At 36.8% G+C, this 25795-nt stretch overlaps 1 protein-coding gene across 16 annotated transcripts in view; it reads right to left on the reverse strand.

The window, feature by feature from the left end:
• The window catches only part of PHF21A (PHD finger protein 21A), a 180840-nt gene that overhangs the window by 42345 nt on the left and 112700 nt on the right, over positions 1–25795 (reverse strand). For all 16 annotated transcript variants that reach the window (XM_045557896.1, XM_045557906.1, XM_045557905.1 and 13 more), the window contains one exon: positions 3524–3730. In XM_045557896.1, coding sequence (XP_045413852.1) covers positions 3524–3730 — 207 coding nt within the window. The remainder of the gene's footprint in view (positions 1–3523; positions 3731–25795) is intronic.

The following is a 25795-nucleotide window of genomic DNA, read 5'->3' on the forward strand; positions in this document are numbered from 1 at the left end:
GCAGAAGGACTGCTTGAGCCCAGGTGTTTGAGGTTGCTGTGCGCTAGGCTGACACCACGGCACTCTGGCCCGGGCAACAGAGTGTCCCAAAAAAAAAAAAAAAAAAAAATACCAGCACTGGACCACCAAACAGATACCATTAGCTTTTTTTGATGAATATTAGGTTTTGGATTGTGTTTCGGCACTTCATCTTTACCTGACCATTGTGCCAAATGCCAATGTCAAAAAGAATCCATTTTTCATTACATGTAACAATACAGTGTAGAAATGGTTTGCCTTTATGTTGTGACAGCAAAGTAAGGCAAGCTTCGAGATGATTTCTCTTCTGAGGCTCGTTTCATTCATGTGGTACCCATCTACCCAGCTTCTATACCTTGCCAATTTGTTTCAAATGGTCCCATATTGTTGGAATAGTAACATCAAACCTTGCTGCTGATTCATGCCTAGGTTGAGATGGATTCGCTTCCACTACAGCTTTCAGCTCATCAGTACCCACCTTGGTTTCAGGTTGCCCACGTGGCTCATTTTCAAGATTAAAATCACCTGAATGGAACTTCTCAAACCATTGACTTACTGTCTTCATTAGACATATCCTTCCCAAACACTTCATTGATATTTCGAGCTGTCTGCATAGCACTGGTTCCACGACAGAACTCATATTCCAGAATAACACAAATTTTTTTACTTATCCATGGTTTCACAAAAATTGCTCTAAAAATATTTTTGAAAGATAGTCACAAGCCAAACTATGCATCTGAAAGACTGAGGATGTACCTTCACAGTAAAAATAAAACAGGAAGTGTCAAAGTGAAATGTCAGAGATATCAACTGTCAAATGTAGTACTTAAGGAAATTGGACATTTCATACTTAATAACCTAATATCATCACAAATGAGAGGGCTGTGAATACAGGTTTAAGAGTATACCTGTATTCAATTGTTCTATTCTTTCACTTTTTCCTGTAGATTGGAAAATTTTCAAAATATATATATAAGCATGAGTTGAAGTTAACTAATACGTAAAGGGAACTAGCCTCTCTTGTCTCCACAAAAAGACTTTCTCATTGCTTCCTCTATGCCTTGGTATAACCTAATCACCCATCTTAGAAAAGAAACTTCTTCCTCTTGGCAGCTCCACCCAGCCCACTCTGATTGCTACTTAATACTTATTCCTTTCTGAAGTTACGTATTTAATACATGCCATGTATAACCTCCCATTTGTCCCTGCCCGCGTGAACCTTTAAGGACTATGACTGCCAAAAGCTCCAGAAGTTCTGGCATGTATTGGAGGGTCTCCACCACAAGCTAGCCCTTCCTGCCTTTTGGTCTTATCTCCCTCTCCACTGACTCATGGAATCCACACTCCAACCACACCAGCCTACTTGCTATTCCCAGGGTGTGCATTTACTTTTTTGACTCCAGACTTTTGTTCATACTGTTCTCTACAACTGTGATGCTTTTTTCTCCTCTGCTCTATTCCTAAAATTCCATTCATCTGTCAAGGCACTGCTCAAATGCTACCTCCTTTCTGGTTCCTCTAGTCAGAATTACTCTGTCCTCTGGTACTGTCACAGCTCTTTACTGCAAAGCCAAAAATCTAGAGGATCTTCTGGCTTTTAACATTTGCATGAAATAAAATAATATGAAGCAAAGTTTGGCTAAATCAATTAAATACATAAGGTGGGCTACCAGAGGGAGAGCTGCTATACAACACTGTTTTGAGGATAGCCCTGGGCCCCTCACCATCCACCATAACAAAGCAGCACAGAATTCAGATTCCCAGGGAAAGGAACAGCTATTGTAAGTATTTTATAAATATTTCCTTTGATTTGTATAACATGGAATGTTACTTGAACAGAAAGTTTTCCATGGTTTAAGAAAGAAAACCCCTATGTTAACAGGAAACAATGAACTCTTCCACACTCCTATGTAAATACTTTCTGATCAAACTCCACTTTGGAAAGAGAACAACCTAACCCAACTCTGTTGAAAATGTGACAAAAGGAATCCTATAAGCAATCTGTCAGAAGCAATACAAGTTCTGGTAAGGGATTTTTAAAGTTTTAAATGCCTAATTTCCAAATAGCCTTGGGGTAGTGATTAGGTAAAATTATATAGGCTGCTCTAACTATGTGATTTACAATAGAAATTTTTATTTTGCCTCCTTTGGTTTTATACAGTTTTGGCATTTCTTTTTTTTGTACAAAATGGTAGTATAGAAGAGTAGTGGAATGGACAGATTTTTCAGTCAGAACATTTGAGTTTAAATCTGGGCTCCATCACATACTATCCATACAATCCTAAGCAAATTACATAACCTTATTTTTTCTCTTCTAAAGACCAGAGATAATAACAACAATACCTTCCTGGTAGGATTAAGGGGAGGGGTATGTCTATTATACATGTAAAGCACCTAGGAGAGTGCTGGTATATAGTAACCTCGATTAAATATCAACTGTCTTTAGTATTTTTATAAATAATTCATTCTTCACTTTGCAAAATGTTGCATGTGAACCTGCCCAATGTCCATATCCAGTGAATGGCCAAGTGAACTATATTTCTCTTTACATATAGAGATATAGTAAAGACTTGGTGTTGGTGGGTGAAAGGTATTCATGCTTAGGTTTCAGAAGGTCCCAAAGTCCTTGAAATGTACAAAAATGAGTACATTAAGTGTGAATATGTATTTTTCTTGGCAGGGATCCATAGCTTTCAACAGTCTTAAAAGGATCTGTGACCCTCAAGGATCAAGAACCACTGCTCAATAGTCCCTTTTTAAAAGTTATATCCATATTACCTGAGTGTGTAGAGAACAAGCTTGAATAGTTTTCTTAACTGAATGTCACTTCCAAATATGCCCTTTCTGTGTATCTTGATTGCCTCACCATCCTTACATTTTGTGCTTGTTTAAATGCCCTTTTCAGTAAAAACATTTGCACAGCTACACTAAGTTAGAATGTTTATTAAGCTCCCACTTCTTAGTTCTACTTTTGACCTGTAGCTTGCATTTCAGTGTATTAGAACAGATTCATTTTCTCATGAATATGGACTTAAAATGAGTATTTTGTTCCTATGAATAATGGAAATATAGCATACTTCTGAATGCTTCTTCCTACTTGGTCCCAAGAGCACTGATCCTCAAATAGGTCTATGGCTAATTGATTAGAATTCCAGAAGAGGTCAAGTCATAGACTTTTAGAACAAGTATAAATAAATACCTCCAGAAATTCAAAATAAGATTTTAATTCTGTTGTAATGCAGAGAAGTGATTTTTTCTTTGTCACTGACTACCTTTGCCCCCTTCTTTGGACAGGTGGGAAACGATTTAACTTTTGCTCCTTAGTAATGTTATTTCCTTCTGCCAATGATTTCAAGTGATACTTATCCCAGTTATAGTACAAAAAAGAAACCAAAATAATTTGTGTTTAGTTCTAGTCGAGCTTAGCACAGTCTGAAACAGGATCCATGCTACATGACCATCAACCTACAACACGAAGCCTGCAATGCTCCATCTACACTTTTACCTGTGAAGCAGTCAAGTTGGGAGAGGGTGCAGCCGACTGCTGGGCGTGGTGGTGGTGGTACTGCTGTTGTTGCTGTAGTTGCTGTAGTGGTTGCTGCTGTGCTGTTTGTAGTTTGTTTTCAGATTGTGGCAATGGCTGTATTTGGAACTTGTCTGGTTGTTCTTGCTTTACTATCAGGTTCTTCCGTAGCTGTTCAACTACTCTTTTCTGTCAAATGAAGATAAAAAGAAATAAAATCTATCAGAATACTGTTCCATCAGCTGCAAAGAAATACACAGCAATTATAGTTCTCTGATCTTTCCTATAACTAGCTTCATCTAAAACTTGTTACATCTAAAATTTATACAGATTCTACATGGGAGGAGTTCAAAGCACTTAATAGATATTACTGCTAATATGAAACTGATGATGTAAAAATCATTTTACGTATAAAGGGCAACTGAGGCACACAGATGGAAAAAAGTGAAGGAGATACCATAGCAGAGTTCAGATTTCTTGACTATTATTAGCTTAGTGTGCTAGGCTGCAAGGGCAGTATAGTGCAGCAGTAAAGAAAATGACTCCAGAGCCATACTGCTTCAATTCTTACTGCATATGCACATCTTATTGCAACCCATATTGCATATTCAATTCATATGCTGTATGATGCTGGGCAATTTTCTTAACCTACCTGTGTCTTGCTGTCCTGCTTTATGAAATTAAAGGGTGATTAGCAATACCATTCTTATGAGCAAATATATACAAAGAGCTCTGAACTGTGACTGGCACAGTTTTAGTCGTCATCATCATCATCATTATTGTTTAAAAGACGGGGTCTCACCATGTTGCCATGGCTGGAGTGCAGTGGCTACCTACAGGTATGATCGTAGCACCCTGCAGCCTCGAACTCCTGGGCTCAAGTGACCCTCCCCCCTCAGCCTCTTGAGTAGCTGTGACTACAGGAGTGCACCACTGCGCCCAGCTTATTATTTTTCGCATCTGATAACACAGACACCAGCCATGCTAATTTTTATTAAGCAAACAAACATCATGTATCTATCCCAGTTTAAAACATGAACATGATTTTTAAACAAAGAAACTTAATCCCAGCAATATACAATATAAACAAAAGACACTCTACTGAAATATAACTCACAAGCAGGACTTCTTTGCTGAGATAGGATCTGTGGAAATGCACACATTTGTTCAGGCAGAGTAGGGACTTAGCTATATGGAATGAAAACTAAAGTCAAGGTTTTTTGAACTTTCTAGCCCTTGTTCAAATCCGAGATAAATATGCTTTGGGATACCTTCATTATTATAATACATTTCAACAGAATGTATGCCACATGAGAAAAGGGACTTATTTTGTTCATAACAATACTATGCACTTACAACTATGTTGCTGAGTAAACGCCCTTGTTCTTGTCACATGATGTGTAAAGTGATGGGACCAAAGACCAGCAAATGGCTCAAAGAACACATACAGCAACTATCTGGGGTCATACTTGGGCTCTGACTCTTCTGTCCTAATGGCTAGAAGAAAATATAAGCAACATTCCTTTCATACATTTTCAAGTGAGTTTATCAACTGAGATGTGCTATTCCTGATAAAAATAGATGGCTAATTTCTAACAGAGATTATGAATGAAGAAAAAGAAGTAAATGAAGAGCTTTAAAGGAAGTATTAAATGAAACCACAAAGGCCAGGTTAATTTTCAAATTCCTACTTATGGCTTCTTAACCAACTTCCCATATTCTCTAAAGAATCTAAACCTGAAGGCTACTCATTTAACATATTTGAACATTAAGATATTTACAAAATGAGGCTGTGTGTGGTGGCTCACGCCTATTATCCTAGTACTCTGGGAGGCTAAGGCAGGAGGATCCCTTGAGGCCAGGAGTTCAAGACCAGCCTGAGCAAGAGCAAGACCCCGTCTCTACAAAAAATAGAAAAAATTAGCTGGGTGTGGTGGCATGCACCTGTAGTCCCAGATACTCAGGAGGCTGAGGCAGGAGGATCACTTGAGCCCAGGATTTTGAGGTTGCAGTGAGCTATGATGATGATACCACGGCACTCTACCCAGGGCAACAGAGCAAGACTGCTCAAAAAAAAAAAAAAAAAAAATTTACAAACTAAATTTTAAAAACCTTTAAAGTCAATACAAAATACAGTCTTGAGAAAATTTTTCATATTTTTATTATCAAATCTTTTAGATAACTAAAATATCATATAAAGGCTAATTTCTGGGAAAAAAAGATTCTGTTGTATACCATATTCTGGTAGCACTGCCTGAGAAAATATTTTTTTAAAAAAGGATGCAGAGTCTAAAGTCTTTGCAGAAACCATCTGCAGAATAACCACAATGTAAATTAATAAAATATCAAATGCTTATAAAATTAACTTTCAAGTCTTCAAAATTCTATTTCTCAAGTATAAAAGGCAGAATAATTAAACCACTGTAGTTTAGGAGAAGGGCTGGTAATAGCAGTGGTACTGCAGATAATTTTGAGTATCTTGTGTAGATTTTATTGCTTGGTGACATTTAGACATTTAAAAAATTAAATAATTACTTAGAGTTTTTTTCAGTCCTCTTCTCCATCAGACATCAAACACAGTAACAAACTAACTAAAGTGCAGCATCAGCAGCCAGAGAAAGGGACTCCAAGAACCCTTACAAAAACAGCTTAAATTAGGAAGGAGAAAAACCAGGAGGAAATAATATAACACAAATGTGACACCTGCCAAAAAATAAACTTTGAATAAAGATAGCACAGGAAACTAATTACTATAAACAGGCTCAGAAGGAAAGGGTGTTTTTCTCTTCCACAGCCATCCTTAGGAAATACAGTGTGCTCTCCTACTTACTACCTAACTAAAGTAAACTAGAAACAAGAGACAAAAAGCCCAGAACCTGAACAGTAGGGGAAAGAACAAGAAGAGATGCAGGCTAGAGTACTCTTCAGCCACATGGCTAGAGCAAGGTGATGCCCAACCAGAACCAGAATCAGGAGAGTGGGAGTGAGTCAACCGCCTTCACTACTGTTCCTCCCCCAGAGCCTGAAACAAAGCCTATGGAAGCCTGGGGGTGGGGGAGAAACAGGATCAAAATATCTGCAAACTTACATCATTCCTTGAGAGGAGGGGGGAAAAAAGGAAAAAGAAAGAGAAAGAGCTGTGCATATTGGAAACAGGTCAGATCATATAAGCTGGGTAAAGTTTTCTTTAAAAGATGGCTCTGGTATTTCAGAGTGCCACTCAGAAACGCATCACCCCTCGCTCCATGCTGTATTAACCAGATTAGAATAATACCATGTGAGCCACTGTGCATGTCTGTGGATGTCTGTGAAATTTTTTTAAAAATCAAGGTTTAGGGGAAGCACTGATGTCTTCTAACACTTAAATATATAAGACTGCAGTTCAAAACAAATGATTGAAAGCTGAGTGAGGTCTGAAATAGAGGAGCTCCTTAGGCAGAGGCTCTGCATACACTTTTAAGGACTGGCTAATAAAGGAGAGTTGCTGTGCATATTAGTTGGCTTTTCTAAATCTCACAATCCAGTCTTGTTCTAGTTCAGTCTTGCAGCTCTGGCAAACAACAACACTCACATGACTTCAGCAGGACCCCAATCTAGGTCAGTATCACTTCTGGGTGGCAGCAAGAGAATACGGCAAAAATGTTTTGTAAATCCTAGCTGTGTGGTATCACGCAAAGTTCTCAATGCCCCCTATACAAAGGAGATCTTATCTCTATAGGAGATTAGCCTATATATTTACTATTATGCATTTTAGAAAAGAAATAATGACTTTTACTGGTCATTAATGAAGATTATACTGGTATAAACAATTTGCTATTTTCAATGGTACTCACATATAAAGTGAGTTATCTTGGAATTCACTGAAGCCTTAAGAAAATGCTAAATTTCACAAACTGGCCATTCATCATTCACTAATGAGTTAATGAGGGTTACAAGAAAGGAAAAAAATGAAGGAAATGGAAAAAAAGCTGGAAAGAACAAAGAAGGGAAGGAAAAAAAGTTAATAACTTATCATCACCTTTCCTTAGTGTATTTTCTATAAACAATAGGCCAATGTGTGCCAGGCCTCCAGAACGGCTAGCACTACCCCCTTCAATCCATCTGTCAAGAACTGCTCCATAAACCCAGCATGTAACCCGGAGCCTCAGATTCCCCCTTGACATTCGCATCACTGAGTTTCATCAGGGCTTGTTCAGGCAGAAGAGTTCAGAGTACCTCTGACACTTCAAGTCTCAGTTTCCAAGACAGGTAGTCACAGTGATCAATACTGTGACATTCAATGATACTATCAACATGTTCACATGACAGCAAGACACATTCTGAAGAAAAATACAAAGTTTTATAGGTCCGATGCAACAGGAAATCAGGTTCATTTTTCTACCATCTAAATCAACTATTCCAAGTTCCATGGCGTTAGTCAACATAGAAAGGAGATGGAGAGATGGAAAGACAGCCCGCACTCTTCCAATCAAGGCACCACTTTATTTCCATCAACACATTCTCACACAAATTTTAGAAAGCTTTTCTCAAAAGCAACTCCAGGTCCAGGCCCTGCCTTCCACAACTGGATGTCAGTGCTTCAAGTCTTTGCTTATGGCCAATTCAACTTGTGCTTTACATTACCTGTTTTGTACCAGTTATGAGAGTACCACACCCACTCAAGACATCTTCTTACATATTATTGCCTTGAAAATTTATCCTTTTTTTTTCCTTCCATGAATTAACAATCTAAAAATATAACCTTCACCATTCCTATCAGTGGTTGATAGAGACTTGTAACTTTTCACAAATCTAGAAAGTCAAGAACAAATCTTACTCATCTTCATACTTAAAATGCAGTAAAAATCTTTCTAGGTCTTAAGAATCACCCATTGCTTAAAATGAAACCAGAGATACTAAAAATTTTTTTTTTTTTTGAGACAGAGTCTCACTCTGTTTCCTGGGCTAGAGTGTAGTGGCGTCAGCCTAGCTCACAGCAACCTCAAACTCCTGGGCTCAAGAGATCCTCCTGCCTCAGCCTTCCAAGTAGCTAAGACTACAGGCGTGTGCCACCACGCCCGGCTAATTTTTTCTATATATTTTCAGTTGGCCTGCTAATTTCTTTCTATTTTTAGTAGAGACGGGGTCTCGCTCTTGCTCAGGCTGGTATCAAACTCCTGACCTCAAGTGACCAACCCGCATCGGTCTCCCAGAGTGCTAGGATTACAGGTATGAGCCACTGTGCCCGGCTAATACTAAAATTTTTATGTGCAGAAAAACTAACCTGAAGAAATTTATATTTGTTGATGAAATCAGAATTTACTCAAAGAGGAAAAAGCCCTTTCTATTGGCCAACTGAAAGTCAACCACTTGCAATTGTAATTAACACCAATATTCATCAACACTAGGAATGCAGGAAGGAGATGTGGTCTTTAGAAGGTGCCACACAATTGTCCTCTAACAGGGCAGGCCAGGCACAGTAGCTCACAGTAGCTTACTTGTGCAATCCTAGCACTTCGGGAGGGCCTGGCAAGAGGATCACTTGAGCCCAGGAATTTTAGATTGCAGCGAACTATGAGGATGCTACTGTACTCTAGCCCAGACAACAGAGCAAGACTCTGTGTTGGGTGTGGGGGAAAGGAACAGGGTATGTGTTACTAGCATAACATTATGACAAAATTGCAATCCAGAGTAAAAGGTATGAATTGTTTAAAGCAAACAGAAAATCAAGTGACAATTTCACCATTTTATGAACAAAAACACAGAATGCAATTTTATGAGCAAAAACACAGGAAAAGAAGCTACAAACTCAAGATATAACCCCCTCCTTAACACAGTAAGTAAAATTCAATGGGAGAATGTGCACTAAAGTTACTGGAAGGAAATGTTCCAGGGGAGACACAAGATAACAAACAGCTTCTATCCTCTTTTAACATTTTTAAAAAGTATATATCCTTTTAAAATACCACCTATTTGACAGAGGCAGTATCTATAACCTCATCTTATATGGTAAACTGGACATGCTGTCTACCAAAGAGGGTTTATTTCCCGGTTTTGAGATTTGGGAATATAGGTAATTATAGTTCTACAAGGTGTCACAGAATTTGTACAGTACAATACTAACAAATTAAGGAACAGCAGCAGTTGTAATTATCAGAGATTTTTTTCAATAAAGTTCAAAATTCTCTGCATGGATATTTAACAGATGGTAGAGAATGCATATATCATGGTATTGATTAGATAGACTTTGGCTTACTTTTTTAATTAAAAATATATTCTTTGGGGTTTATTCTTCCTTTGAGACACACACACACACACACACATACACACACACACACACACACACACATCTATTTGTATCAATAGATTTACATCCCATCTCCACAGGAGATTAGACCTTTTATTCATATCAATGGGATTTATAGTCCATCTTTATAGGGGATTATACCCTTTATTTGCTAGCCTGATTGAAATGCAGTTCACATTTTTAAGTTTAATTTATTCAGGCTCCAATAGGTAACGCAACCCCACCTTCCCCCCAACTTGATATGTATGACTATAAAAGACTGCTAACATTGCTATCGTCAAACTTTGCCTAAATCTAGGGACCCTTCTAAGAACCTGGGAGTGCCTTTAATTCGCATCAAACAAGAAAGAGTGTGGCTGTGGTACTCAACAGAGATGTGACCCTGGAGAATTACAGATTCCAACACGTAACATATGAAGATGCTGAGGCAAAACGGTGGAAACACATAGACTAAAAAAAGAACACTACATACTAGGAATGGTGTTTGTAATATATTTCTCTATGATAAAAGGCCAAGAAGGCCAAAGTCAGAAAGCAGTCGGCTTACATTTAAGTTTCCTACGTTTCTTTGAAACGCTAACTATACTGTCCTCCGTACTTCAGAAAATGTTGAAATGTTGAAGATCAAATGAATTAATGATGGGGAATGTTTATGAAACCAATGAATTTGTCCAGTATGAATTTTTAACTCAGAGTAACAGCTAATTAAATATGACTTTTATTTCTAATGTCAATTATATTTCAATCACTTGATTTTTAACATTTAATCCAATGTTGTAAGGTTAATTCAAACTGTTATTACGTTAGGTTTTTTTTTAAATGAGAATTGCCCCCAAAAGGTACAGTGTTAAGAAAGCACATGCTACCCATTGCCTTTATATCTCAGAAATCAAACACATTAGGGAATATATCCCTGTGTAGAATCTAGGTACAGTACAGATTTCTTATACCTCTACAGTGGTTCAAGGCCATAACTCTAAATGCGTAAAACAGATGTCCAATTTAAATGTAACCTGACCCAGCAAAGACCCTAGACACAGTAATGAGGACAGCAGAAAAAAAACATAAGAACCATTTATAATCTGTACAATTTAGCTGTTTGCTAACATAAAAAAGTATCTGAATCATTGTTTGTACCACAATGAGATATTACACAGAGGCTATTAATTTGTAAAGTAAGCTCCAGTACAGCAGAATGCCTATCCCTCTGTAACTATCTGTTTACACAACACTATTGCACACACCACTAGCTTGTCATTCATCATTCCATGGTTTTATCTCACAACTTAAAAGGCAGTATTGCCTTGTTAACATCAGAGTTGTCTTATACACTATAGAAATTCTCTCATTCCTCTGCCCTGAAGCTGCTATGGTCTTCCTCACAAAAGAATTATGATTGTAGATGGCTGCACAGTAGCTGTCTTTGACAAGGTGAATATGAAAATGCAATTTAAGTACAGTGATGATCCTAAAATGGGGGGAGGAGAAGGGTGGGACAAAACTAAAAAACCTCTACCAGTTTATGGAACACTGCTCAGATAAAACAGATTGTTTTACCTACTCCAAGCCCTGGGTACCATGTGAGATAATGTAGGAAGAACCCTTTTTACAAAACACTAAGCAGAATCAGATGTTGGAAGAGGTAAATATAATAATAATTTTTTTTTTTTTTTTGAGACAGGGTCTTGCTCTATTGCCCAGGATGGAGTGTAGTGGCATGATCATATCTCACTGCAACCTAGAACCAGCCTGGGCAACACAGTGAAAACCTGTCTCTACAAAAAATAAAAACTTAGTGGCACATGCCTGTAGTCCCAGCTATCTGGGAGGCTGAGGCAAAGAGGATTGCTTGAGCCCAGGAGTTTGAGGTTGCAGTGAGCTAGGCTGATGCCATGGCACTCTAGCCAGAATGACAGAGTGGGACTCTGCCTCAGGAAAAAAAAAGAAAGGAAGAGAGGAGGAGAGGGGAGGGGAGGAGAGGGGAGGAGAGGAGAGGAGAGGAGAGGAGAGGAGAGGAGAGGGGAGGGGAGGGGAGGGGAGGGGAGGAGAGGAGAGGAGAGGAGAGGGGAGGGGAGGGGAGGGGAGGGGAGGGGAGGAGAGGAGAGAAAAAGAAAAAGAAAAAGAAAAAGAAAAAGAAAAAGAAAAAGAAAAAGAAAAAGAAAAAGAAAAAGAAAAAGAAAAAGAAAAAGAAAAAGAAAAAGAAAAGAAAAAGAAAAAGGAAAAGAAAAAAAAGTATAAGAAGGACATACTGTGTCAGGCAGTATATATCATGTAGAAAATATTCTACGATGAAATGTAGTACTTTCCTTACATTTAAACAAAAGTAACTCTTATCAATAATTAAATACTGACATTTTCACTTGGGAAGTATTTTAACAAAAGTACATCCTAAACATGACATTCTTGCTTAAAAACATAATTTTTATCATCTACAGTAATAACATAAACACATAGATTTAAAATGATTCTAAAGCTACAGAATGAGTATCTCTTAATTTCAAAGTATTCACAATTTCAGTAGTTTAATTTATCACTAAGTATTTGTTACAAGCACTTAAAGAGAAAAATGAACTGTGTTACAAATTTACTTTTTGACAAGACCCCATATCAAACAACAGGGAGGGAGAAATTCCATCACCCACGTAGGCTGCCAAAATGACAGATGGTTACATTCAAGGGATTGGATCTTCCAGGACACGTGACAAAGGATGATGTGCACCACTCTGTATTTAATCTGAGTTTTCTGCATCACAGGAAAAACCTGAACTCATGTTTCAGAATTTCAGAGCAAGTATGTTTTTTTGTTTTAAATCGTTAGTACTAGAAATCGTATTAAAGGGAAAGGTTCAGCAATATAGAAGAAAAGCATGAATAATCACTTAATGAATAAAATGCTTTTGGTTAAAAATTTAAGTATCTTAATTAATCTTAAGTATAAAGAAAAACATTTTTCACAGACTATAAAAATAATAAAATCTAATCCACAAATCACATACCCACTCCCATACATACACACCAAGTTTTAGAAAGGGTGGAATGGCCACAGTAAAAATGACGTATTTTTATCTCCTTCTAGCATACTTCTTAGTGCTGAAGGTATAGCTCGTGCTTCTACTACACTGTTCTCCAGTTTCCACATACAACAAAAGTACTAACGTGCAGGGTCAAAAGAGAGAGGATACTGTACTGAATATAAGGTCAGTCCCTTGATTTAAAAAAAAAATAGATTTTATTTTTTAGAGCAGTTTAGGTTCAGAGCAACACTGAGCAGAAAGTACAGAATTCTCACATACCCCTTTCCCCTACATATACACCCCTCCCCACTATCAACATGCCATCCCACAGTAGAACATTTGTTACAATCGATGAACCTACACTGACATACCATTATCACCAAAGTCCATAATTTACATCAGGCTTCACTGTTGGTGCTGTACATTCTACAGATTTGGACACATGTATAATGACATGTATCCACCATTACAGTATCATAGAGAGTAGTTTTATTGCCCCCAAATTCCTCTGTGCTCTGCCTATTCATCCCTCCAACACCTCCCGAGTTTTGCCTTTTCCAGCATGTCATACAGTGAAATCATACAGTACACAGCCTTTTCAGATTGATTTCTTTCACTAAGTAATATGTATTTAAGGTTCTTCCATATCTTTTCATGGTTTGATAGCTTTTTTTTTTTCTAGCTTCGAATAATATAGCACTGTCTGAATATACTACAGTAGTCCCTTGATCTTTTTCAGTCTAATGTGGTAGCTGGTGAATTCTATAATGGTTACAATAAAAACAAAGCAATAATATCAGATAGATAATACTTGCCAGGTAGAATACTGAAGCTCTGAGCAGGTGACTTAACCTAGATTTCAAATCAGTGGTAGAATCAGAATTAAAGCGTTTTAGCTCCCAATAACTAATTCCATACCCCACCTCAAATCCTTGACACCGTTATTTGATTTGCTAGTAAGGATCTGAAACCCTTGGATTGTGTGTGTATATATACATACATACAAATACATACACCCCCCCACTATATTATATAGCTGTAGTAAGTCACAAAAATACCTAGTTAAACCTTAAATATGTGTGTGTGTGTGTACACACACATTTTCCTCCCTCACTCTGCTTTCAGAAAAAGTAAGTAGAGAGGCAGTACTGTGCAGTAGAAATAATACAATGGGTCAAGAAATCTGGGTTCTAGTCTCATATCTGTCACTAAACAAGGTTTGTGACCTTTGGTAAGTTATTTATCCAATCTTGGCCCCGGCTTCTGCATTCAGTCTCTAACATTTTCTGTTAAAATTCTATGAATCTCTGAATGGCAAGAATACAATCTCCTGATGAATACCTTCCAACTCTATAGTACTGTACAAAGAAAATTAATGCTCACAATGATGATCCTGACACACTCCAAAGAAGCTAAATCATTAAAGAATAGTTTCATTCAGGGGTTAAAATCTCACATGAACATGTAAACTGAATTACATTTTACACAGACATGTAATCTGATGATTACCTATTGATGGGTAGGTAATGTAAATGAATGAAGCAGGCAAGGTGTAAGATAATAGGGAGTGATGGGGACTAAGGTCAATTGGTGAGGGAATGCCTTGTCTAAAGGCACTAATAAGTGAACTGCTTTTAATATTGCTAGTCAAACAAAATATCTTTGTTGTTAAATAAAGCCCATGGGCTACCAATTTTCAACCCACAGACAGTAATTACACTCCCTGAACTATGGCTACTAGGAGAGGAAAATGGAATCAGATGTTACTTAGAAAATCTTTCAACAAAATAAGATTAATCAAAAAAGATTTCAGATAACCAGAAAATTAAAATGGCCTCCTGGCTAATCAAAATTGTACCATATCATTAAGTGATGTGACTTTAGTGGGAAGATGCACAGAAAAAAAGCAAGTTACCAATGGGTACTAAGAGAATATGGCAAGATAAAGTATCTGAAGATACAGGGAGACAGGCAACTATGTAGAAAATATAAAGGGGAGAATAAAACATTTAGTAATAATATATTCCATAATTTTGCCTACTTTATCAAAATAGCTTAAAGTACCTTACAGATAATTTAATCCATCACGTAAAACTGACATAAAGATAAACTGGAATCAGTTTCTCTACCATTGAACTGCAGTTATCTCTTGGGCTGAAGAAAGCAGTTGTTTAAAGAATTGTACAGTATAGGTCAGAAATCCGAAAACTACCTTGGTAAAGCTGTCTAGGGAATTATGGTCAACAAAATGTAATAACCAGACTTAGAATCCAACCACAAGATTTAAACTAACATCTTCTGTACTTAACTAGTTTTCGTTTCCAAACACTCTTATTTTTCAAAACCATTTAATTTACATGATTAAGAAAAAAGGAATTCACATTATAAACATATGAACTATTTAATAATTTTTCAAGAATCTTATTGAGTAAACCCCAAATCAAAAATGATGGTATCATTTCCCACAAATATTTCCCTAATTATGTGATTTTTTAGCATAATTATTAATATATGTTTACATAGCACTTTATACTTGTAAATGTTCACACCCTCTTATAAGATTCTCATGACTGTTTGGGGTGGATTAAGTTAACCATCATTGATTCAGATGGGGAAACTGAGGCACATGGTGATTGGGTGACCAATCAAAAGTTACACGGTTATATGACAGTAAAATGGGGACTAGAATACAGAATCCCTATTGCCCAGAAAACTGGTTTGAAGGAAGCTCTGTTCACTGAACAAAAAGCTGGAGCTCATTTTTCTGAGCCAATTTTCCTGGGGCCAACAGGAGGTTGGGGGGTATCCAAGCAGACTGACTACATGTAGAGTACACCAGTGGAGAGCTAGGCCAAGGGGGAGAGATGTCCTTTACTGGTCATAAGTCTCTAGATACAGTAAACTGCCAGTAAACAAAGTGAGGCTGTTGAGATTCAACGAAGTAAGTAACCTGTACAACAAACTAAAGGGGCCAAGCAGGAGAGGAGCCAGAGGATGCAGTAAAGGTGGAAAATGGGATGGACAGCTTGAGACGTGGCTCTGGAGCATATTACCTAGATCGTGCCCATTCTGAGGCAAATTTCCTACAAACTGTTCTGAGTACTTAGAAGGGATGGGGATGTTCTTAAAGGGACTAGGCAGAGCTGGATAACTTGCTCCAAAATACCAGAGAGCTTCTGTCATCCAAGATAGTCTCTCTGGCAGGACAGCTGAGCAGGGGTACATGCTGGAGCCAACCCAACATGAATGATATGCTTTCTCATCTATGAAGTACGATGAACAATTTTAAGATTCTGTTGCTAACCTTTGAACCTCAAGCCAAAAACTTCAATTCTGGAACAATGACTTCAATTTTATAAATGGAGTGGACACTGGCAACATTTAGACTGGTAAAATGTTGGGCTCTAGTGGATTTTTAAAGGAATAAATCACAAAAAACTTTACTTACATGCCACTAATATAAAGCTGGATTTAAAAATTTTATTCACTACCAGATTTATCTTACTGTCATAAAAACTATATAGCTATTTTTTCTTTCAAAATAGAGCACAGATAATCAAAACCCATATGCAAAAGGGCTGGGAAATAACATTATAAAACCACAGAGAGAGGCTATAAAACCAGCCTCCCTGCTTTCAGAGCTGCTACGAGGAATCCTGGCTGCCCCTCCTCCACCTATCATGCAAGACCAAGGCTCAGTCAATAAGACTGCTGTGCAAGTGACACAGCCATCACTTCTGCTTAGTCTCCACAGGCCTAATGTATGTGATGTTGAATTTACTTATCCTCAGTAGGTACTACGGCCTCACCCAGAGTGGTTATGTTTTAGGTTTTGTAAGAACAAGATGTCAGGGGTTTTGTTGTTGTTGCATCATTCTGCAACACCTTATTTCAACTCTGTGCTGAGCTGGCAAAAGCACTCAATCAACCCGGCTCTGCCTAGCTTACCCTTCAGATGTTCCAGGAGCAGGACGACTTTGCAACATTCACTGCCAATGTGACATGCTAGTTAACACAGATTTGTCTAATCATCACACCATTTGAATCTCTCTGGTCTTTCTGTCTTTGTCCTCCTCTGCTGCATTTTCCTTACTAAATATTTCCTATAATATTTTCAACCACAGGACATAAAAACTCCATCTTGAGCCCACAGAAATGTGTGTAATCTCTGTACTCTATATAGACCCTGGGAGAAAGACCTAATTGTCAGACTGTACTTAACTTCCTACAATCTACTCTGCTTAGATGCTGAGAATAAAATTATTTCCATCCCCTTAATAAGAATCTAGTTGGTGTTGGTGGTATAGTGGTGAGCATAGCTGCCTTCCAAGAATCTAGTTGATTGAAGGATGGCTGTGAAGGCAAGTATGACAGACCTGCTTAGAGAAAAGTAGGGATATTTGTTGTCTGATGGATACACAGGAATAGACCCACTCATGTGCAGGCTGTCAGCTTTGCCACTAATCAGAGGGGAGAAAGCACCTTTAGGAAAAGAATATGGAAAAAACTGAGTGGAAAAGAAGAAGTGACACAAAAGTACAATGTTTAACAAGCAGCACTTCTTGGTGGTTGAAGGCGCTCCTTTCCTGAGACTCCCTGTAACAGGAAGGAATCATTCCTACACAGGGGTGCATACCTATACTTCACAGGGTGTTTGTTTGTGTGACAGCTATACTGTCATAATTTTAGATGGTTAAACCTCTGCTCCAGGGTTTATAAAAGATCAGAGCACTTGTCACTCTTGGTGGAGGCAGAGTGAGATAGAGTGGTTGAGCAGTTCATTTTTCTTTATAATTACACTCCATTAACCTTCCACATGAGAGCTCCCCTGTGCTTTCATACCAGCAGCACCAACTGGCTGCATTTGATAAGGCTCTACACTACAGGGTCTGCAAGACCAGCACATGCAACAAAAGGAATACTTTAATACTGCAGACTTAAGCAGAAGCTGAACACAGCTCCAGCTCTGTCACTTATTGGCACACACATTCAGCTCAATTATACATGTATAGACAAAAACAAAGCTGGAAACCAGCAAACAAATGATGGAAGCTTATTTAAATAAAGTGATTAAAAATCTTCTGGTAATCTTCACAATATTAAAACCCCAAATTTATTATTTTCCTAATCTTTGATAATGTGGCATCTTATAAGAAATATAGGATATAGTACTCAATATACTAAAACTTACAGGGTAACACAATTATAGGGTGATCTATATTACAATTAGATCACACTGGTGTCTACAAGCTACATGATATGAAGGTAATTTACTCACTAAAGTATTTCTCCTTATGTATTGCTCGGTAACTCACTTAAAAAAATAAATTGGTTAAGAACTAGCACTAAGTCTATCTCTATCCTTCTTGACAGTGGCCACATAAATGATTTCCTTTTTCAGGGAGGGAGAAAAAGGGAGAGAGAGAAAGAGAGAGCGACAGACCTATTCCATTAATAATGCATTCTCCTGGAGTTTTTAATGCAGTGCCAGGAACACTACTTTCCATATGCACAAAGGTAGATTAGTGCTTTTTCTACCCTGAGCAAAGGCTAGGTGTACATGCTTGAGCAGATAAAATGAAAGCCAATTTGGGAAGTAGGTGCTGGCACAATTAATCTTCAATAGGATCCCAATTATTTGGGAGACAAAAGGTAGCTATATTTATAACTCTGTCTTAACCAACCGCATTCACAACCCTCACAGCATCTTGGAATAAGGTTTCCACCATGGTAGTTTGTGTTTCTGGCTATATCCCTAACCACCTAAGGAAAGTCAATAGTTATCCTGACAAGGCTGCTCACTACTACCTCACTTTCTTTGGGCACAAATGTATGCACTTGTGCTGTTAGTCTACGATACAGCATTACGTTATAATCAGAAAACTAAAGTATAGGAACTTAAGTGGTACATCATTTCATTCATTGAATGCCATATTCAAAACACTTTTCTAGAGATATATCTAGAGATATCACAAAATCTTCTTTTTGAAAATTAATGAGATGCTTAGTAGTTCTGAAAGTGTTTGGCAGAGAAATGTTTGTTTATATTTACATTTTGAAGACGGGATGATTAGATCTAGGAATTCTAGACTCTTCCTTTTTCCTATGCTTGATGTACGGAACTGAGGGAATTTTCCATGAATATTTTTCCTGTGCTTAATACCATTATAAACTTACATTGCTATATGTTTTTATGACACTTGTCACTACAGTATCCTTTTAAAAAATGTTTTTCTTAACCCAAATATCAGGTGTGTGCTTGCAACTAATGGTCCTATATCTTTTAAAAACCCAATATCAAAGTCATCATTTTATTATTTTCTTGCTGCATGTTATATATTAGAGATTTCAGCAGAATGATGTTAAATAATCACATACCAAAAGATAAAGCCAGCCCACAGTTATATGAAACAGCTCCTAAAAATGTTGGTTTCTCAATGTCTAGATCCAGTTACAATCATATTCCTCCTCTGCCTAATAACAGGCATTTTTCATTTCCCAATGAATTGAATTTCTTTCACTAAATGCTTGTTTTTCAGCCTTTGGAGTGGCAGACAAATTAAAATTCCACTCTCTATAAGCATGTTAAGAATCAGGCAAAAGCCAATCTACCTGTGCAGGATCTGTCGCTCTGACTCATTGTTGGGCCATCTGTTTATGTGTGCTGCTTGTCTCATGGTGCAAATCAACCTGCTGCTGGGCAGACCTGCCTTGTGCTGCAAACTCATTCTGCAATTTCAACCTCCCTCACCAGCAATAGGTCCTCTTATCAGAATCTAAAACTACCACTTCAATCAACTAGTGTCATACCTTATTCTACTGCTCTTGTATAAAAAAATGATCTATGACAGGCCCATGTACAAACAGGTCATCTTTGAACACTGGGCTTTTGAGGAAGGTGGCAGCATAGTTTTGCTCCTATCAAAACATTTTAGTACCATCAGCAGCAATCAGCCTGCTACCCAGGAATATGCATGTACTACTGTGGAGAGAGGCTAAAAAGATTACTGAATCCCAGAGGACAAGAATATGAACTACAAATACAAACCATTCTGGTCTTCTTTGTCTTAAAGATTGGTAACTTATTCATAGCTGGCTTTCCATCTGTGCTATATTTAAAGTAGTATTAGAAAAGGTTCTCAGTACATCCTTTAAATCATCCACAACTATCAATTTGCTTGCTGCTTTGCAAGCACTCTGCTAATCATAATCACTCTCTCATCTTAGATTTGAAAGGATGTTAGGGCCATGAATACAGTAGTGGGCAGTATAAGATTTGAAGACAGTATTAAATGAATATGCCTACTGAGTATATAATATTATAGTAGATCCTGTTCAATATTAAAAAGTTAAATTCTTTAAGAAGTTTGTATACCTATTTCAGGATATAGAAGATGTATATTAAAAAGAACTCTAATATTTCTTATAGAATATCAATAAGCAAAATTATTGGAAGATTTAAAAAACTATGTAAACCGAGAAGAGAGCAATAAATAGACAAAACAGGGCCACAAACAGAAGACAAGATCAAACCTGGCAGAGTGTGTATTTTGATTAATGTTAACCCCCAGGAAAATTTTTTTAAGATAACATAATTAGATATGGGCTATCAATAATAATTAAAAATTATTACTACGGAGAAATGGGGTAAGGTAAGTTTCCCTGCTAGTGGTTGATTATAGGTCCCTAAATAGATACACTAATATGTACTGAATGAAAAGGTATGTAGTATATACCTTGGCCTCTGTTCTTTATGTTTAAGAAGACTGTTCTTTGAGACTAGAATGTAGAATTAATCTACTTTGTTTCTAACAAATGCAGTTCAAAATGCAAGCTTATTTTGAGAAGGGAAATTTAAAAATACATCTATAGAGGACAAAAATATATAATTTAGAAGGAGATGAATAGTTAGTGAATTGGTGCTTAGAGCAGGAAGAACTATGTCAATAATGTGCAGAAATACACCTAAAAACAGATTTGAGAGGACCAAATATTATGTTACTGATTTGGTGATGACAAAGCACAAGGATGATAAGGGATTGATACCTACATGAGAATTTCTGTGCCTTAGTGGGTCAGACATTCATTATGTTTCATTTTGTTCAAGCCCCTACCTCTCCAATGTACACAAAACATCTTAACTTTTCTCCTGAGGATTAGTCATTGCAGTGAATAGAAAGGCTTGCCCTATTCCTCTGTGCTAAGGGAAAGTCACAATCTTCTGCAAGGCTGGCAGCAATATGACATTTAGTAAACAACCAGAAACATCTCTAGTCTTTTTAAACAGACATTGATCAACAGAAATAATGATCTAAGGGATATTCTAATTTTTAAATTGACTGTAAAAGTTGAGGCTACTGTGTTAACCCTTTCAGCTCCTTGATACTTGCAAACAAAACAGTACCAGTCAAATTATTTAAGTGAAGGCAGCAAACTGTAAAGAAGAAAGCAACATATTTAGCATGAAGAAACTGCTATACCATTTTCCATAGTATGCTGTGAAAATAAATTATTCACTTCCACACTATATGACAAGGAATACAGTGTTATTTGGAAAATATATTCTCTCACCCTAGATATAACAGCAGTTAAACCCTACCTCTTCCTCATACTCTACTAAGAGTTGCAAGGTCTCTTTCATCAAGATATGATGAAACTCATTAACATTTACAAATTCATGAGTTGAAATATGAGACTAAACATTTACCAGAAATTAAGTAACAGTCCAATGGTGGATAACAGATAACTTTAAAGACTTTATGTTTTCCTTTTGAAAAATTGTAAAGAGACTTAAAACTGACCAAAAACCAATCAAGTGCAACTATCTATTGATTTTAATCCAACCCCTCTCAAACATTCCTATTGATACAAATTTATATGTTAGCTTTTCATTGTTTCACATTCAGGTCACTATTTGTGTCATTTTCTATATTCAAAACCTATCTTAAAATAAGAATTTGACACTCTAAACTCTCAGTAATGCCACAGCAATAGCCCAACAAATCTTTTTTTTTTTTTTTTTTTTTGAGACGGATCTCACTCTGTTGTTCTTTCTAAGAAATTAGAAAGCTAATTTCTTTCTATTTTTTTTTTTCTTTTAGTAGAGATGGGGGTCTCATTCTTGCTCAGGCTGGTCTCGAACTCCTGAGCTCAAACGATCCGCCCGCCTTGGCCTCCCAAAGAGCTAGGGTTACAGGCGTGAGCCACCACGCCAGGCCAGCTCAACAAATCTTAATAAAACCCAGGCATTTTGCTAACACAACTGAAATAATTCACTGGATCTTATTCACACAGCTGCTTCAGAAGCAGAAACATCACAGGAGAAAAACTTAAAGCCATGTGTGTTTCTGGCAGAGAACCTGAAGGGAATGTGGAAATTGAAAAACCAACAAGGTAAAGTCAAAGATTCTGTGACTGCTAGGGCGGCTGGAAATGAAGCTCTAAAATATTTTGTCACTAGGTCCAATGACAAGGTATTATATATTGCCATATCAACAAATTTCTACTCTAATAAATTATTGCCATGTACTTGACTAATGAGCTCATGGATTCTACTGAGATAAAAACCACACTTACTTGACCGAAGAAGTAAATATTGAGACTAATAACAGAAGCCCAAGTTGTACTGACTGGTGCTTCTGCCACGTGCACCATGGCTTCAACAGACCACCTAATAACACAGGGAGGAAAACAAAAACAATGCCAGCTAACACCACATTTTTCTATAAGAAAAGAGCAGGAAAAGGATTAACTGCATTCTTTTTTTCCCCTGATGCTTACATTTTAAAAATTCCATTAGTATCTTGCCAGATTTTCAAGAGAAAAGCTGAGCGCATCAGAGTTAACTGGTATGATAGGCCATGGGAGAATAAAACCAATAAGAAACCTTTCTGTTCTGCACTTCACAAGGCTGTCACTCGTACTAGAAAAACGTCACTTTGAAGCCCTGTTTGCATTCCATTTTTAACTAGAGGGAAGAGAATGGAGGTCTTTGGTTTCTATGACAACCCAGATGGGCCATAATACAAGATACTTACAAATGTTCAATTGCAGGGATGCCAAATCAAATTAAGGCAGAGTTAGCACTACTTCATAAAAACTAGATGGGGGAGAAAACAAAATACTTATGGCAACATGATGCCATTTCTAGAAGTGGTTCTGAAGAATTTCATGAGAAAATATAAGAAAAAGAGTAACTATTTTTAGTGAAAACAAATAAAACAGCAAAACTAATATATAAAAATAAGCTCCAATTTACATGAGTAAATGTTTTCATTAAAATTTGACTACTGAAAAATTACTACCTCACTTCATGTTTTATCCCTCCCAAACAACATAAAATTCATTAATGATCTAAATTGTTAAATCTGGCACACTGGGCTAGGTCTTAATGGTGAGTTGAGCTCCTTTGAGCGACTTTTTCCTTTGCTCCATCCTCATGATTTGTTTCTATACTTGGACTTCATAACTAGAGGACATAGTCCTCAAGATAACTGTGGAATGGCTAACGCTTCAAAACTAATTTGTAACTTGTACTTACTATAATTTGTAAAATTTATTAACTTTTCAATAGTAATCTACCGTATCTCTTTCCATTTACAAATTATGATTTATTAGAGAAGAGCCCCCCGTGAACACTTCTACCTTTAAGAAGCACTATTTTGAAAAAAATGGAATTCACACATGGCCCTCTTCAATTGAGGGGGAAAATGCTTTATATTCTAACTTATTTATTAGTTCCCTTACATAATGGAACTAATTTAGATCACAGATCTTACCATTGGGGAAATGGGGTATCACACACACCCTTCCTTAAAGGGAAGGGGTATAATGAAGAACTTTGGACCCTGTCTCCCCACAATGCAAACATATGTATACAAACATATACATAAAAATTCTGCACACTTTTCGGAGAATTTAGAGACACCCCACTGAGTCCCCTCCACAGAGCTTCTAGTTTGTATGTTTATTCAAGTCTCTTCTTCCCAAAAGGCAAAATTCTGTATTTGTGAGAATAAAAATATAAGTCTCCAAAACAAAACACTCAAACATTTTCAACATTAAGTGGATGGTATCTCTTTACTTAATACATAGCTCAAACTAAATGAATTTTAAAAAATGAATTAATTGAATAAATATGTATCTGCTACAGAAATTTCACTAAAGATTGAATACTATCATTTCCAACTCTTTGGACTTGCCAACATCAGGTTAAGTTTGTTTTTGTGAACTTTTCTTCTCCTCCAAATGGCATAAACCCATTTAAAATTATTTTGAGACATTCTGAGACTGTAAAAACAGGAGTAGAATAATGTCCTCAATAGAACCTTTTAAAAACTCAGGTATTTCTTGCTTTTGAAAGAAAATCTTTACATGAAGAGTTCCATTAAAAATACACACACACACACACACACACACACACACACATATATATATATATATATATAGAGAGAGAGAGAGAGAGAGAGAGAGAGAGAGAGCGCGCCCTGAAAACTTTGTACCTATACTGTACAGAAGAAAAAGCTTGGGCTAAAGGCTAAAAAATTTTAAAAACCAGAATGCTAGTTTCCTTTTCATATCATCTATGTGAATCTAGTTGTCACTCAGCCTCTCTTCAGTGTTAGTTTCTACTATTACAAAATGAGGATAACACCTATCCTCCCCCCACCTGCTAAAAGAAAAAAGAGAAAACCTTTTATAAAATTAAAGAATTATAAAATATTCAGTATTCACAGTACTAATAATGACACCAAATAATAAACTGATAGTTTTAAAATGCTGATGAACTTGATTTTTAAAACAACATAAAGTTGCCCTACTGCCCATTATTATGATGACATTTTCATGAAGGGCAGAGTGAGAAAAGGCTGCAATTCTCACTAGGATGATGACTAGTACTTATAGAAGATTAAAAATAAGAATGATATATTATGTAGAACAGAGCAAAGATGGAAGTATGAGCATGGCTCAGCACACTACAGAGCACATGATTTTTAATTTGAGAGGTACTGGCAAGACCTTGCACATGGGCCCACACAAATGCCTGTAAAAGCATCATTACACTCTATAGACATTTGCCCTTCATCAATTGCTTCCTATGCCAGGATTTCCTTTTTGAGTGTTGCAACCTAATATTCTTCACCCAGGCAACCACAGCCTGTTTTGGAAAGGTTCCCTATTTCAGAAGCCTCAGTGCTGTTTCCATTTGGAAATACATCTTTATGAAAATATGTATCATCCCCAAAACAAAAATGCTTCAAATATATTAAGTTTCAGCTGTAAGTGATATTTTTAGAAGAGTGGTAATTTCAGAATCTCTGCTTCAAAATTATAGAGTTAGTTTTTTTAATGGCGTCACAAAGTAGAAAATTAAAAAGACATACCAATGAATAAAATCCTCTCCCCCCTTTTTCTTACCTCATTTTATTTAAAATTTTTGTATCTATTTTCCTTAGATTTTTAAAATCATCAAATTATACATACTGGTAAGAAATTTTACCAGATATTCATCTTCATAAAAATCAAATTACTCAATGCAAAAGAGCTCTTAACAGTCAATTTTCTAAGAAATGATCTGACGTCACAGATGGTGTTTCTGTATAACAAAGAGAACCCATCTGAGATGTCCTGGACACTGAAAAAAATCTGTACTTTTGACCAAAGGAAAAGGATTTCACTTTAATAGATAAGAAATAAGAGACAATGGAGGGTAGGGGCAGAGGAGAGAAGGAAGTCTTTGTTCTAAGATTATATTAAAAGCTGCTTAAAGCATGTAAGTGATGATATTTCATGAATTAAAATATTTGATCAGTGGCTATAATAGAATACCCTATATCCTTTTCTTCAACATAACAGTTTAAAGAACTGTACTCATTTGACCTCTTATCCAACAGAAACTCATTTTCCTTCATATTGGTTTGCATAGCACAGAAGTATTTACTTTGTTACAGTACC

This window comes from Lemur catta, chromosome 7, assembly GCF_020740605.2.
Source record: "Lemur catta isolate mLemCat1 chromosome 7, mLemCat1.pri, whole genome shotgun sequence".
In the NCBI taxonomy this organism is placed as follows: domain Eukaryota; kingdom Metazoa; phylum Chordata; class Mammalia; order Primates; family Lemuridae; genus Lemur; species Lemur catta.